The 14,064-nt window shown below is 44.3% G+C and overlaps 2 protein-coding genes across 2 annotated transcripts in view; one reads left to right on the top strand and one right to left on the bottom strand.

Annotated features, from left to right (window-relative positions):
- Positions 1-14,064, top strand: part of LOC124605139 (DENN domain-containing protein 5B) — a 474,504-nt gene that overhangs the window by 237,252 nt on the left and 223,188 nt on the right. The window lies entirely within an intron of this gene.
- The window catches only part of LOC124605140, a 46,410-nt gene continuing 41,696 nt past the window's right edge, over positions 9,351-14,064 (bottom strand). Inside the window, exon 3 of the mRNA XM_047136623.1 lies at positions 9,351-10,142. Within this exon, the coding sequence (XP_046992579.1) occupies positions 9,626-10,142 (517 nt within the window). The 3' untranslated portion in view covers positions 9,351-9,625. The remainder of the gene's footprint in view (positions 10,143-14,064) is intronic.

Raw genomic sequence — 14,064 nt, 5'->3', positions numbered from 1 at the left:
AACGGAGAAAACAGGAAGAAGTTGTGTGGAACTATGAAAAAAATAAGCAAAATATACAAACTGAGTAGTCCATGTGCATGATAGGCAATATCACGGAGATGTGAGCTCAGGAGCGCCGTGGTTAGCGTGGGCAGCTGCGGAACGAGAGGTCCTTGGTTCAAGACTACCTTCGAGTGAAACGTTTAATTTTTTATTTTCAGACAATTATGATCTGTCCGTCCGTCCGTCCGATGTGAGGTAACTGCGCTGTAGTATGGGGACGCTACACCTAAAACCGAAAAATTTGAAAACGTTAAAAACATATGTTTTGACAGAGCACAGAGAAAACTGTGAAACTGTTGCATTCATTTGTTGCAGTTAATGTGACAAATTCTTATGTTTTCATCACTTTTTTGGGAGTGATTATCACATCCACAGGAAAACCTAAATCGGGCAAGGTAGAAGAATCTTTTTACCCATTCGCCAAGTGTTCATGTTAGGTGGGTCGACAACATATTCCTGTCATGTGACGCACATGCCGTCACCAGTGTCGTATAGAATATATCAGACGTGTTTTCCTGTGGAGGAATCGGTTGACCTATGACCTTGCGATCAAATGTTTTCGGTTCCCGATTGGAGAGGCAGGTCCTTTCGTCTACTAATCGCACGGTTTTGCGGTGCGGTCGCAAAACGCAGACACTAAACTTACTACAGTGAACAGAGACGTCAATGAACGAACCGACAGATCATAACTTTGCGAAAATAAAAAAAAGTAAACTTTTCACTCGAGGGAAGACTTGAACCAAGGACCTCTCGTTCCACCGTTGCACACGCTAACCACGGGACCACGGCGCTCCTGAGTTCGCATCCTCCTTGATGTTGCCTATCTTGCACATGGGCTACTCATTTTGTATATTTTGCTTATTTTTTCCATAGTTCCACACAATTTCTCCCTGTTTTCTCGATTGATCTGTGCTCCGTTTTTCAAGGCCTATCCACTTTGCCAACTTATAACTAAATCTGACGGGGGTGCGATGGGGAGGTTCCCTTGTGAGTAGGTATTACATTCGTGCAAGAGGTGAGCAAATTCGGGAACCTTCAGAGTATGCTTCCCCTTGTAAGAGAAGAGAACGCAGGCAATCTCGGGAACATCGTTCGTAGCGGAGGGGCCATGCAGTGTCATAAAGGCGGTATTTCTGGAGTGTCCCACATGTTTCGCAAGCACTTCTTGGAATTCCCCTCTGTTCAGCCAGTGTGCCCTTTATGGGGCGGACGCAGGGTGGTACGGGTGGGGAGAGTGGAAGAAAACCTAATCGGCACACGTGTGCTCTTTTGCAGTGCCTGCTGGCCAAAGGGGCCGCGTCCTTTTATCGACGAAGCGCAGTGCCACGTACTTAAAGTGGCACGAAAGATTCTTCAGAAAGGCAAACTCATAGACGAGTGAGTTTGGCGACAGATTTCTCAGAAATCAGTCAATAATATTTTATCCATTATCACCTTCCCCAATCTCCAATAACCCTTATTCTCCTCAGCGTGCAACCACTCACTGATGCTTATTAATAACACAGACGTTATCTGGTTTGTTCTCCACCTAATCGAAGACGCGGAGACAAAACTGCCTTGGAACTCTTAAGATACTACCAATGGGGCAATTATTAACAGGTCTCATAAGGGCTAGCAGCAACGGTAGAATTTAGATTTCTTCAATGCAATATAGTATCTGCGACCGCAAATAAGGGTGTAGTGCGACGCGAACTTTGGACAAGAAAACAGTAGCTGTCATATCCGAGACGTGGTTTAAACCAGATACCATTGTACGGAGTCGAGGATATTAGGTCTACACGCTCATATAATCATTGGCTGCAGAACTGAGTTCCGCCTTAGTGCTAAGTGAAATACTGGTGATGGTAAATGCACACTTCGATTTTATATTGTATTAATTTAGGTGTGGCAAAGAAGTTAGAGTTGGTTGCTATTACAGTTATTAACTAAAGATTGGTATATGTTAATTTCAGATGTTTGGGCGATGATAGATTTTTCTGCATTTTGATTTCTTAGAAGTTGTGCTAAAGCGATGTGGTAGGCACTGATGTAGACAGTTGTATTAATATATTTTAGCATTAGAGTCGTAGTACGAGGTGCATTCAAGTTCTAAGGCCTCCGATTTTTTTTCTATTTAACTGCTCACCCGAAATCGATGAAACTGGCGTTACTTCTCGACGTAATCGCCCTGCAGACGTTCACATTTTTCACAACGCTGACGCCATGATTCCATGGCAGCGGCGAAGGCTTCTTTGGGAGTCTGTTTTGACCACTGGAAAATCGCTGAGGCAATAGCAGCACGGCTGGTGAATGTGCGACCACGGAGAGTGTCTTTCATTGTTGGAAAAAGCCAAAAGTCACTAGGAGCCAGGTCAGATGAGTAGGGAGCATGAGGAATCACTTCAAAGTTGTTATCACGAAGAAACTGTTGCGTAACGTTAGCTCGATGTGCGGGTGCGTTGTCTTGGTGAAACAGCACACGCGCAGCCCTTCCCGGACGTTTTTGTTGCAGTGCAGGAAGGAATTTGTTCTTCAAAACATTTTCGTAGGATGCAGCTGTTACCGTAGTGCCCTTTGGAACGCAATGGTTAAGGATTACGCCCTCGCTGTCCCAGAACATGGACACCATCATTTTTTCAGAACTGGCGGGTACCCAAAATTTTTTTGGTGGCGGTGAATCTGTGTGCTTCCATTGATCTGACTGGCGCTTTGTTTCTGGATTGAAAAATGGCATCCACGTCTCATCCATTGTCACAACCGACGAAAAGAAAGTCCCATTCATGCTGTCGTTGCGTGTCAACATTGCTTGGCGACATGCCACACGGGCAGCCATGTGGTCGTCCGTCAGCATTCGTGGCACCCACCTGGATGACACTTTTCGCATTTTCAGGTCGTCATGCAGGATTGTGTGCACAGAACCCACAGAAATGCCAACTCTAGAGGCAATGTGTTCAACAGTCATTCGGCGATCCCCCAAAACAATTCTCTCCACTTTCTCGATCATGTCATCAGAGCGGCTTGTGCGAGCCCGAGGTTGTTTCGGTTTGTTGTCACACGATGTTCTGCCTTCATTAAACTGTTGCACCCACGAACGCACTTTCGACACATCCATAACTCCATCACTACATGTCTACTTCAACTGTCGATGAATTTCAATTGGTTTCACACCACGCAAATTCAGAAAACGAATGATTGCACGCTGTTCAAGTAAGGAAAACGTCGCCATTTTAAGTATTTAAAACAGTTCTCATTCTCGCCGCTGGCGGTAAAATTCCATCTGCCGTACGGTGCTGCCATCTCTAGGACGTATTGACAATGAACACGGCCTCATTTTAAAACAATGCACATGTTTCTATCTCTTTCCAGTCTGGAGAAAAAAAATCGGAGGCCTTAGATCTTGAATGCACCTCATATTTGTGGTACGTTAACACAAGGGTGGCGGCAATTTAGATAGCAGCAGCAGGAGAGGGGGGGGGGGCACACTATGTCCCCCCGCCCATCCGAACGAAATTTTGCATCCGCATCTGCCTCCTTGTGTAAATTCGTGTGTAAGTGAAGTGGCATGAACGAGGTGTGATCAAAAAGTGCAGTGAATAATTTGATTAGAAACAAAGTAATAAGCTTACATGGAATTTGATTTAATCTCCATCAAAAGTACTGCCTTTATCTAGCATTGCAGTTATCCTGTCGTTGAATGCGTGACTGGAAGCCTTTCTGGTAGGTTTCTTTTGGAAGGGCGCTCACGTGCTCTCAGTCTCAGGAATGGCATAAAATTTTTTTCATTTAAGCACGGTTTTAATTTTTGGGAAGAGCTGGAAGTCGCATGCTGCTAAATCTGCTGACACGGATGTGGACGGACAGGAACACATTTTCCGGCCAAAAACTACAGTCAGAAGCTAGAAGTGGCACGGGGAGTTGGCGTGATGAAGAAGGAAGCCATTGTCCCATTTTTCTAGAGAGAGAGAGAGAGAGAGAGAGAGAGAGAGAGAGAGAGAGAGAGCCCTAATACGACTCGAGCGGCACGAGCAGTATATGTCAGCTAAGACTGTTGATATTTTTAAAAATATCTGGAATCCGACATATCGATATTTGTCGAATATTTCGAAAAAAGTATCGATATGTTGACGTAAATTACCGCAACGTACCGGCTTATAAAAATATTGGTTGCACATTGTAAATATAGTGCTAGTTTTAGAGTTGCATGTTTAAGTATTGATTTATTACTAACAATTCTGTACATCAACACGCTATCGACCTACGTATTCCCCTTAGGCAAGAATTGAAAGGAAAACGTTGCACGTTGAGGCTTGGAGATAACTACTTTGTCAACAATGGTAACTGCATGTAAGTGGGACAATAAAAGGTATCCGATGAGTCCGTGTTCGGTTTCGTCACATTTCGGATTTGTCCGGAACGCTTCATGTCGACTTTCCTGTTTTTTTCCCCGGTTTTCCATTTCTGCGAACGCCAGCGACCCAGCAATTGTAGTGTCAAAATTGCGTGGTCAAGTTAAACGTTGATTTTCTATTGGTACTGCCGAGCGCCGATTGCAACAGTTCCCCTCATACGACTCCGCCCACTGCAAAGACCAGTCCTGTCATTTAGATTTTGATCGTCATTTTCAGCAACTGTTTTTGAAGAATTCCGATGTGAAGAAGTAGCACATCAGTTGCGTTAAAAATTGTTGTTTAATGCAACTGGTGTACTGTTTCATAACATCGGGGATCATCTTATTCCATTCACACCGCCAACCCCGAGTGCATAATGTTACTACTTTGTGCCATCTATACTTGCTTTACACAGTCAAAGAGAAAGACTTGTCGTGATGAAAGCTCAGTGAAAGTAAAATTATGTTCAAGTAGAATTAAAAAAAAAAAGTTTCAAATACGTATTTACCAAAAATTGCGAATAAAATATAAAATAAAATTATCGACACTCGATATTGCTATTTCAGTATCGATATACCGTGTAAGATTATCGCCGGTATTTATCGATACGTCTGAAAGAAGTATCTACATCGATATTTTATCAACAGCTCTACTCACGCCCCTTCCGCACAGCCTTACTTCCGCCAGTACCTCGTCACCTACCTTCCAAATTGCATAGAAGTTATCGATTCGGCACACACTTTTAATCTGCCAGGAAGCTTCGTATCACTACACACGTTGCTACAGAGTGAAAACGTCATTGTGGAACCATTGCTGCTATTGAGGAAATTCTACAAGCAAAACCCTGTACCCGTCTGTCATTATATTTTATAACTAATGGGCTGATGAAATGATACGTATTGCTCCAGGCCAGATTGACTATGAAACTGAATGTTAGAATGAATTGAATACTTGAAGAGATGGAATAGGCGACGTAGTACGTGTACATGGAAAGGTTTCAGACTATAGACATAGTTAGGTTGTAACAGTGTCTAGGGTTTGTAATTGGCAGAGGGAAGTTACTTGTGCGAGAATGTTGAAATGTGATAATTGATTGGATGTTTAATGTACAGTGCAAACTTTTATGAAATGTGAGGAATATTACGCGAACTTAGCAGGAATAGGCCTACTTATCCTGTGAAGTGAAGTGGTAGAAACTCTGACTTTCACCTAGGGAAGAACTTTCTTCAGTACACAGTCAGATATATCGTAGGGCCAGAAATGGGCAGTGTTAATTAAATATTTGCTGCACATATTCGAGGATTAGAATTAGGCCCTAGTTTTTGGACATTTTACCTTAGTCGGAAATGAGTAATTCTTTGAGTGCTCAGGAACAGGAGTGTAGGAACAGATAGTTAAGTCAATACCTGTTCCAAAATAGCAGAAAGGGTACAAGCTGTAAGATGCCCGATTCTGTGTCCATGGCAGACGCATGAAATGCGTATACGCTCTGTGGAATCGCTTTAAAAACTCGTATGAGAAAATTTTTGTCATCTGCCCTAAAACTTCCATCTAGTCCAACCCCCCCGCCTACCGAATGACTATTATCACTTCCAACTTTTCAAAAACTGACGTGTCTAGACATTTTGAGAAAGAAGAATTGAGAATCTTTGAGCATAGCTAAATAAAATAGCAGGCGGCGGAATTTTATGCAGTAGATTTGAAGCAGGTCGGCTCACGACATTAGAAATGTTCCAGACATGGTGTACATCTAGAAAAGGACAGTAGACACGCGAATGTCTCTGAACCATTCATAAATTTATCGCTTTTGTTTTCATTTCATCGCTGATCGTCGGTTAATTTATGGCTACAGCTCAGATTTCATTCATGTTGACATGATTATATATATATATATAGAGAGAGAGAGAGAGAGAGAGAGAGAGAGAGAGAGAGAGAGAGCACAAAAAGCTATGTAGCTGATATTTACTAGCCTTGAAAATATATCTCCACTCTCCCTTAAGTTATTGTAGTTTCGGAGCTATTTCTGCTTACCTTCGTCCTACTGATTTACCGCCTCCGATTGTCATCATCAATTACTTCGTCAACGTCCCTGAAATGAAAGCGTCGACATCGTAAAGAATAGATTCTCGTTAATCACCACATCAAGATTTTCCGGCTTTGCTTGTTTGTATTGCGCATTATCACATGATCTGGGCATTCGCACCCACCTGCAAGCCTTTAACACAACCCTATCAAACATTTGATGGTTTATGTCTCCAGGTGACTGTCTTGACTCATTCATAAAATGAATCATCCCCCGAACGCACCATGTGGCGGCCGTATCGATTCTGTTAATCACTGTATCCATAATTCGCACCCGGACAAGAACAGTGACTACTAAAAAAATGCAACACTTGAGAAAAATCGACTTAAAGGATTCTATAAAACTTACTTGAAATTTAAAGAATGCTTATACTATTTCAATATAAGTAAATTTGCCAGTAAATTCAACTACGGTCTATACAACAGTAGTATGTCCATTTAGTTGCGTTCTCGTCGAATGCGAGGAGTTATCAGGTAATTATTTACTAATTCTTTGAGTTATCCCTTTTCTTGTTTGCCACTTTTCCACCACAAATAATTATATATATTTTACACTACTGTAACACACTAAGGTGATAAGTATTGGGACTGCAATATGCTCATATACAGACTGCAATAATGTCGAGTACACAAGGTATAAAAGGGCAGTGCATTAGTGGAGATGTCATTTGTACTCAGGTGGTTCGTGTGACAATGTGCGACGTGATCATGGCCGCACTGCAGGAGTTAACAGACTTCGAACGCGAAATGGTAGTTGGAGCGGAAATCTTTAGGGAATTAAGTATTCCGGAATCCACAGTGTCAAGAGTGTGTCGTGAACACTAAATGTCATGCATGCAGGAACATTGCATCGTAATTCCGAATAATACAGACGCTGCAGTATCGTATCGTGACATACTCGTCCGCCCCCCTGCTCTCGGTGAGTTACGTCTATCCGTCAGAAGCTCTGATTTATAGCTGATGGGAACGACGTGTTTCACGCCGGTGTCCGTTATGCTATTAGTTAATGCTTCCTCCACTAGTTGGTAACTCTCATCTCTCAAGGTAAAGTGGTCTCGGCCAGTTATAACGTGTTCCATTGTTTGTAGTGGTAAGGATACAAATTATGGCTGTCACGTCTGAAGAGGAAATATTCTCGAAATGTTTTGCAGCTTGCTCATTGATTTGCTCGGAAAGCTGGTTCACTACTCCAGATTTGGTTGACAAATAATGAGTAAGAACAGCGACGTTGTCTGCACAATGCGGCAAAACAGAAAGGAGTCCCCAGTTTTCACCAAACACGTAACGCCGAAGAAGGGTGAAAACGTAATGGCGTACAGAAATAATATATTGATGAAATGGAAGGGCAATAGGAACATCGTGATGGTCAGCATGTTCTATTGCGGCACATTTCAAGAAGTAAATATAAAGAATGGCTTGGTGCAAAGAACAAGTGTAGTTGCGAAACAGCATTTAACAAAAAGCACAAAATTTCTTTTATTTCTTTAAAAAGCTTTTTAACATTTAAATTTCACATTCCTTGTACCACAGTAAAAGCTAATACATACAATCTTAGAAAGAAAAATATATTGCTATAGTGTAATAAGTATCAGGCTCAGGGCCTTGTGAGATCGTCCTTTAGTCCTTTTTACATCACACATCTGACATCGTGGTCAGGTGCAAATACCACTGTATGATCAGTGAGGCACTTCAATATGTCTTGTCGGCTTTATCTTGCGGGCTTTGCAAATGTTTGTGGAACGGTTAGCATGAGTAGCTGACCAGTAATCGCCAAGTCCGACTTCCAGATCACACGTCTCTCCTCCTGTAACATTTAATCAGTCCTGTTCCCACTTGAGCCACGACTAGCAGAAGGGCCAGTGGGAAGGGCTACACTATGAGTTTTTTCACAAGATATGTAAAAAAAAGTATAGGCAAACCTTTTAATTCGTGTTTGTTTAGTGTTCTGCCGCGTGCGAGGCTCTTCCCTCATACAAAAATATTACCATAGAACTTTCGTCATAGGAATGTAGTTAAATCGCTAATACTGCTCCTGAAAAGTATAGCAACACTATATATTTCTCAGACAGTTAATCGCCTTCTTTTTTAGCTCAGCTACTGTAGCAATGCAACGAGGTGTGGAGCCCGTCGATGAGATATTACGGGAAGTCATGGAAACAATACGAGGAAGCGTTAAAACTGTAGATGATACAAACGATGATAATGAACACTTGATGGAATGGACGGAAATCAGGCATGTCAGTACTTGTATTTTAACCAGGAAAGGGGGTGAAGAGGAGAATGAGTATTTAATATACAAGGACGAGAATAAATAAAAATAGTACTAGAAATTTGTAAGTAGCTCTGTTGAAACTAGTTACTTTTTCATGATTTGCTACTTTTGTATTAATATTTTCTGGTTAACAGCATTGCAATTTAAAAAAAAAAAATCAATGAAATGATAGCTGTTTGTTCAAATTCCTTAGGTCCTGCCATAGATGATCGTAAAACTGTGATGATGATGATGATAGTGAAAAGAAATTGACTGGATGATGGGCTGCCATTAGTCATCATCGCTATAATTCAACAGATGAAACAGCATGCTGTGGAACCAGTTCGAGCTAGTCAAATGTGAACACACAACTGCCAACGGACTGCAGTTAGGATTTTTTTTTTAAGTGTAGCTGGAAATTAGGAGCTGTCAATCAGCAGTGATAGCTGTGTATGAACCCACAGATGATGCACTCGCTTATTTGAAAGATAACTGTGAGAAGCTTGTTGGCTTAGGGGGGGTTTGGAAGTGAGCACCACATTATAGGTAGGAGGAGGAGAGGGCCAAGATAGAATTGGACAAAACAAGTGATGTTAAAAAAAACACGACACACACACACGTGAGAGAGAGAGAGAGAGAGAGAGAGAGAGAGAGGACTGTTCGCCGAAGAAAAAGTTATTGTTGTCTAGAATGAAGAAAACAGAAGTTAAATTTACAGAATTGTTGAGAATTGTAAGGAGTGGATTATACAAAAAATGCAATATGCGTTTGTAGGAAGATCACAGTGTGAATACTTCATAAATACTCGGGCTTCACACTAACAGCTGATGGAAGGAATGATTAAAACGAGGAAAGCATAAGTTTATATCACTGAAGTACACGGTCACTTGCGGCGGTAGCCGTTGGTGAGGTTGCGCAGCTCGGCCTCGGAGACCATGCGGCAGAGGTCCATGCGGATGCGTACGCGCTCGACGCGCGGCAGCTTCTTGACGGTCTTGGCCATGCTCAGGAAGAACATCTCGGTGTCGTCCATGGCCTCCGGGCCAGAGGCGGCAGAGGGCGCGGGGCAGGGGCTGCGCGCCCTGGGCCGCTTGCGGGGGCGTCTGCGCGCCCGCGGGCTCTCGTCGTCGTCTTCGTCGCGGTCCGGCTCGTCGTCGTCGTCGTAGGAATGGCTGCCGGCGCGGCCGTTGGCCATGACGACGCTGACGAACTCCTGGGCGCCGGTGAACTCCGCGCGCCGGCCCGCGCCGTAAGCGGGGGCGTGCAGCTGGCCGGGTGACGGGGCCGGCTCCTCCGCCTTGAGCGTCGGCGCCGTCTCCGCCTCCACCAGCTCGCCGCTCGGGTCGCCGTCCTCGTTGTCCTCCTCCTCTTCCTCGTTGCTGTGCTCGTGAGACATCGCCCTGGGTCGGCACAAAACATGCGTGCGTCAGTACACTACACTAAAGCGCCAAAGAAACTGGTATAGACATGCGTATTCAAATACAAAGATATGTAAACAAGCAGAATACGGCGCTGTGGTCGGCAACGCCTATACAGGGTGTTACAAAAAGGTACGGCAAAACTTTCAGGAAACATTCCTCACACACAAATAAAGAAAAGATGTTATGTGGACATGTGTCCGGAAACGCTTAATTTCCATATTGGAGCTCATTTTGGTTTCGTCAGTATGTACTGTACTTCCTCGATTCACCACCAGTTGGCCCAATTGAAGGAAGGTAATGTTGACTTCGGTGCTTGTGTTGACATGCGACTCATCAGTACGTAGCATCAACAGTTTAGTGTTCATCACGAACGTGGTTTTGCAGTCAGTGCAATGTTTACAAATGCGGAGTTGGCAGATGCCCATTTGATGTAGGGATTAGCACGGGGCAATAGCCGTGGCGCGGTACGTTTGTATCGAGACAGATTTCCAGAACGAAGCAATTGATCGGCGTCTTAGGGAGCACAGAACATTCCAGCCTATGACTCGCGACTGGGGAAGACCTAGAACGACGAGGACACCTGCAAGGGACGAGGCAATTCTTCGTGCAGTTGACGATAACCCTAATGTCAGCGTCACAGAAGTTGCTGCTGTACAAGGTAACGTTGACCACGTCACTGTATGGAGAGTGCTACGGGAGAATCAGTTGTTTCTGTACCATGTACAGCGTGTGCAGGCACTATCAGCAGCTGATTGGCCTCCACGGGTACACTTCTGCGAATGGTTCATCCAACAATGTGTCAATCCTTATTTCAGTGCAAATGTTCTCTTTACGGATGAGGCTTCATTCCAATGTGATCAAATTGTAAATTTTCACAATCAACATGTGTGACCTGACGAGAATCCGCACACAATTGTGCAATCGCGTCATCACACAGATTTTCTGTGAACGTTTGGGTAGGCATTGTTGGTGATGTCTTGATTGTGCCCCGTGTTCTTCCACCTACGCTCAATGGGTCACGTTATCATGATTTCATACGGGATACTCTACCTGTGCTGCTAGAACATGTGCCTTTACAAGTACGACACAACAGGTGGTTCATGCGTGATGGAGCTTCTGCACATTTCAGTCGAAGTGTTCGTACGCTTCTCAACAACAGATTCGGTGATCGATGGATTGGTAGAGGCGGACCAATTCCGTGGCCTCCACGCTCTCCTGACCTCAATCCTCTTGACTTTCATTTATGAGGGCATTTGAAAGCTCTTGTCTACGCAACCCCGGGACCAAATGTAGAGACTTTCAATGCTCGTATTGTGGACGGCTGTGATACAATACGCCATTCTCCAGGGCTGCATCAGCGCATCAGGGATTCCATGCGACGGAGGGTGGACTCATGTATCCTCGCTAACGGAGGACATTTTGAACATTTCCTGTAACAAAGTGTTTGAAGTCACGCTGGTACGTTCTGTTGCTGTGTGTTTCCATTCCATGACTAATGTGATTTGCAGAGAAGTAATAAAATGAGCTCTAACATGGAAAGTAAGCGTTTCCGGACACACATTTTCTTTCTTTGTGTGTGAGGATGTTTCCTGAAAGTTTGGCCGTACCTTTTTGTAACACCCTGTATATGACAGCAAGTGTCTGGCGCATTGGTTGGATCGTTTACTGCTGCTACAATGGCAGCTCATCAAGAGTTCGAACGTGGTTTTACAGTCGGCGCACGAGTGACCGGACACAGCATCTCCGAGGCTGCGATGAAGTGGGGATTTTCCCGTACAACCATTTCACAAGTATACTATGAATATCAGGAATTCGGTAAAACATCAAATCTCATCTACATCTACATCCGTACCACCTGACTGTGTGTGGCGGAGCGTACCTTGAGTACCTCTATCGGTTCTCCCTTCTATTCCTGTCTCGTATTGATCGTGGAAAGGAAGATTGTCGGTATGCGTCTGTGTGGGCTCTAATCTCTCTGATTTTATCCTCGTGGTCTCCTCGCGAGATATACGAAGGAGGGAGCAATCCACTGTTCTCGAAACTTCAACAAAAGCCCGTACCGAACTACTGAGCGTCTCTCCTGCAGAGTCTTCCACTGGAGTTAATCATCTCCGTAACGCTTTCGCGATTACTATATGATCCTGTAACGAAGCGCGCTGCTCTCCGTTGGATCTTCTCTATCTCTTCTATCAACCCTATCTGGTACGGATCCCACACTGCTGAGCAGTATTCAAGCAGTGGGCGAACAAGCGTACTGTATCCTACTTCCTTTGTTTTCGGATTGCATTTCCTTAGGAGTCTTCCAATGAATCTCAGTCTGTTATCTGCTTTACCGACGATGAACTTTATATGATCATTCCATTTTAAATCACTCCTAATGCGTACTCCCAGATAATTTATGGAATTAACTGCTTCCAGTTGCTGACCTGCTATGTTGTATCTAAATGATAAGGGATCTTTCTTTCTATGTATTCGCAGCACATTACACTTGTCTACACTGAGATTCAATTGCCATTCCCTGCACCACGCGTCAATTCGCTGCAGATCCTCCGGCATTTCAGTACAATTTTGCATTGTTACAACCTCTCGATATACCACAGCATCATCCGCAAAAAGCCTCAGTGAACTTCCGATGTCATCCATAAGGTCATTTATGTATATTGTGAATAGCAACGGTCCTACGACACTCCCCTGCGGCACACCTGAAATCACTCTTACTTCGGAAGACTTCTCTCCACTGAGAATGACATGCTGCGTTCTGTTATCTAGGAACTCTTCAATCCAATCACACAATTGGTCTGACAGTCCATATGCTCTTACTTTGTTCATTAAACGACTGTGGGGAACTGTATCGAACGCCTTGCGGAAGTCAAGAAACACGGCATCTACCTGGGAACCCGTGTCTATGGCCCTCTGAGTCTCGTGGACGAATAGCGCGAGGTGGGTTCCACACGATCGTCTTTTTCGAAATCCATGCTGATGCCTACAGAGTAGATTTCTAGTCTCCAGAAAAGTCATTATACTCGAACATAATACGTGTTCCAAAATTCTACAACAGACATCGCTGCGGCCGGCCGGAAAAAGATCGTTCGACGTGACAGAAGTGCAACCCTTCCGCAAATTGCTGCAGATTTCTATGCTGGGCCATCAACAGGTGTCAGCGCGCGAACTATTCAACGAAACATCAGTATGGGCTTTCGGAGCCGAAGGCCCACTCGTGTGCCCTTGATGACTGCACGACACAAAGGTTTACGCCTCGCCTGGGCCCGCCAGCTCCACCACGGGACTGTTGATGGCTGGAAACATGTTGCCTGGTCGGTCCAATCTCGTTTCAAATTGTATCGAGCGGGTGGACGTGTACGGATATGGAGACAACCTCATGAATCCATGGACCCTGCATGTCAGCAGGGGACTGTTCAAACTGGGGAGGCTCGTAATGGTATGGGGCGTGTGCAGTTGGAGTGATATGGGATCGCTGATACGTCTAGATTCGACTCTGACAGATAATAACGCGACACCCCACACGTCCATAATTGCTATAGAGTGGCTCCAGAAACACTCTTCTTAGTTTAAACACTTCCGCTGGCCACCAAGTTCCCCAGACCTGAACATTATTGAGATGGATTTATGGGCAGCCTTGCGGGATTCATGGTGTCAGTTCTCTCCAGCAATACTTCAGACTTTAGTCGAGTCCGTGCCACATCGTGTTGCGGCACTTCTGCGTGCTCGCGGGGGCCTACACGATATTTGGCAGGTGTAATAGTTTCTTTGGCTCTTCAGTTCCTTACATCTGATTTGATCCTTTATAAATAGATACAGCAGTATCGCTGAGGAAAAAGCTTTGTAATAAGCAAATAAAGAGTGCCGGCCAGTGTGGCCGTGCGGTTCTAGGCGCGTCAGT

This window comes from Schistocerca americana, chromosome 3 (genome assembly GCF_021461395.2).
Source record: "Schistocerca americana isolate TAMUIC-IGC-003095 chromosome 3, iqSchAmer2.1, whole genome shotgun sequence".
NCBI lineage: Eukaryota > Metazoa > Arthropoda > Insecta > Orthoptera > Acrididae > Schistocerca > Schistocerca americana.
This window is presented reverse-complemented; position numbering and strand designations above follow the sequence as displayed.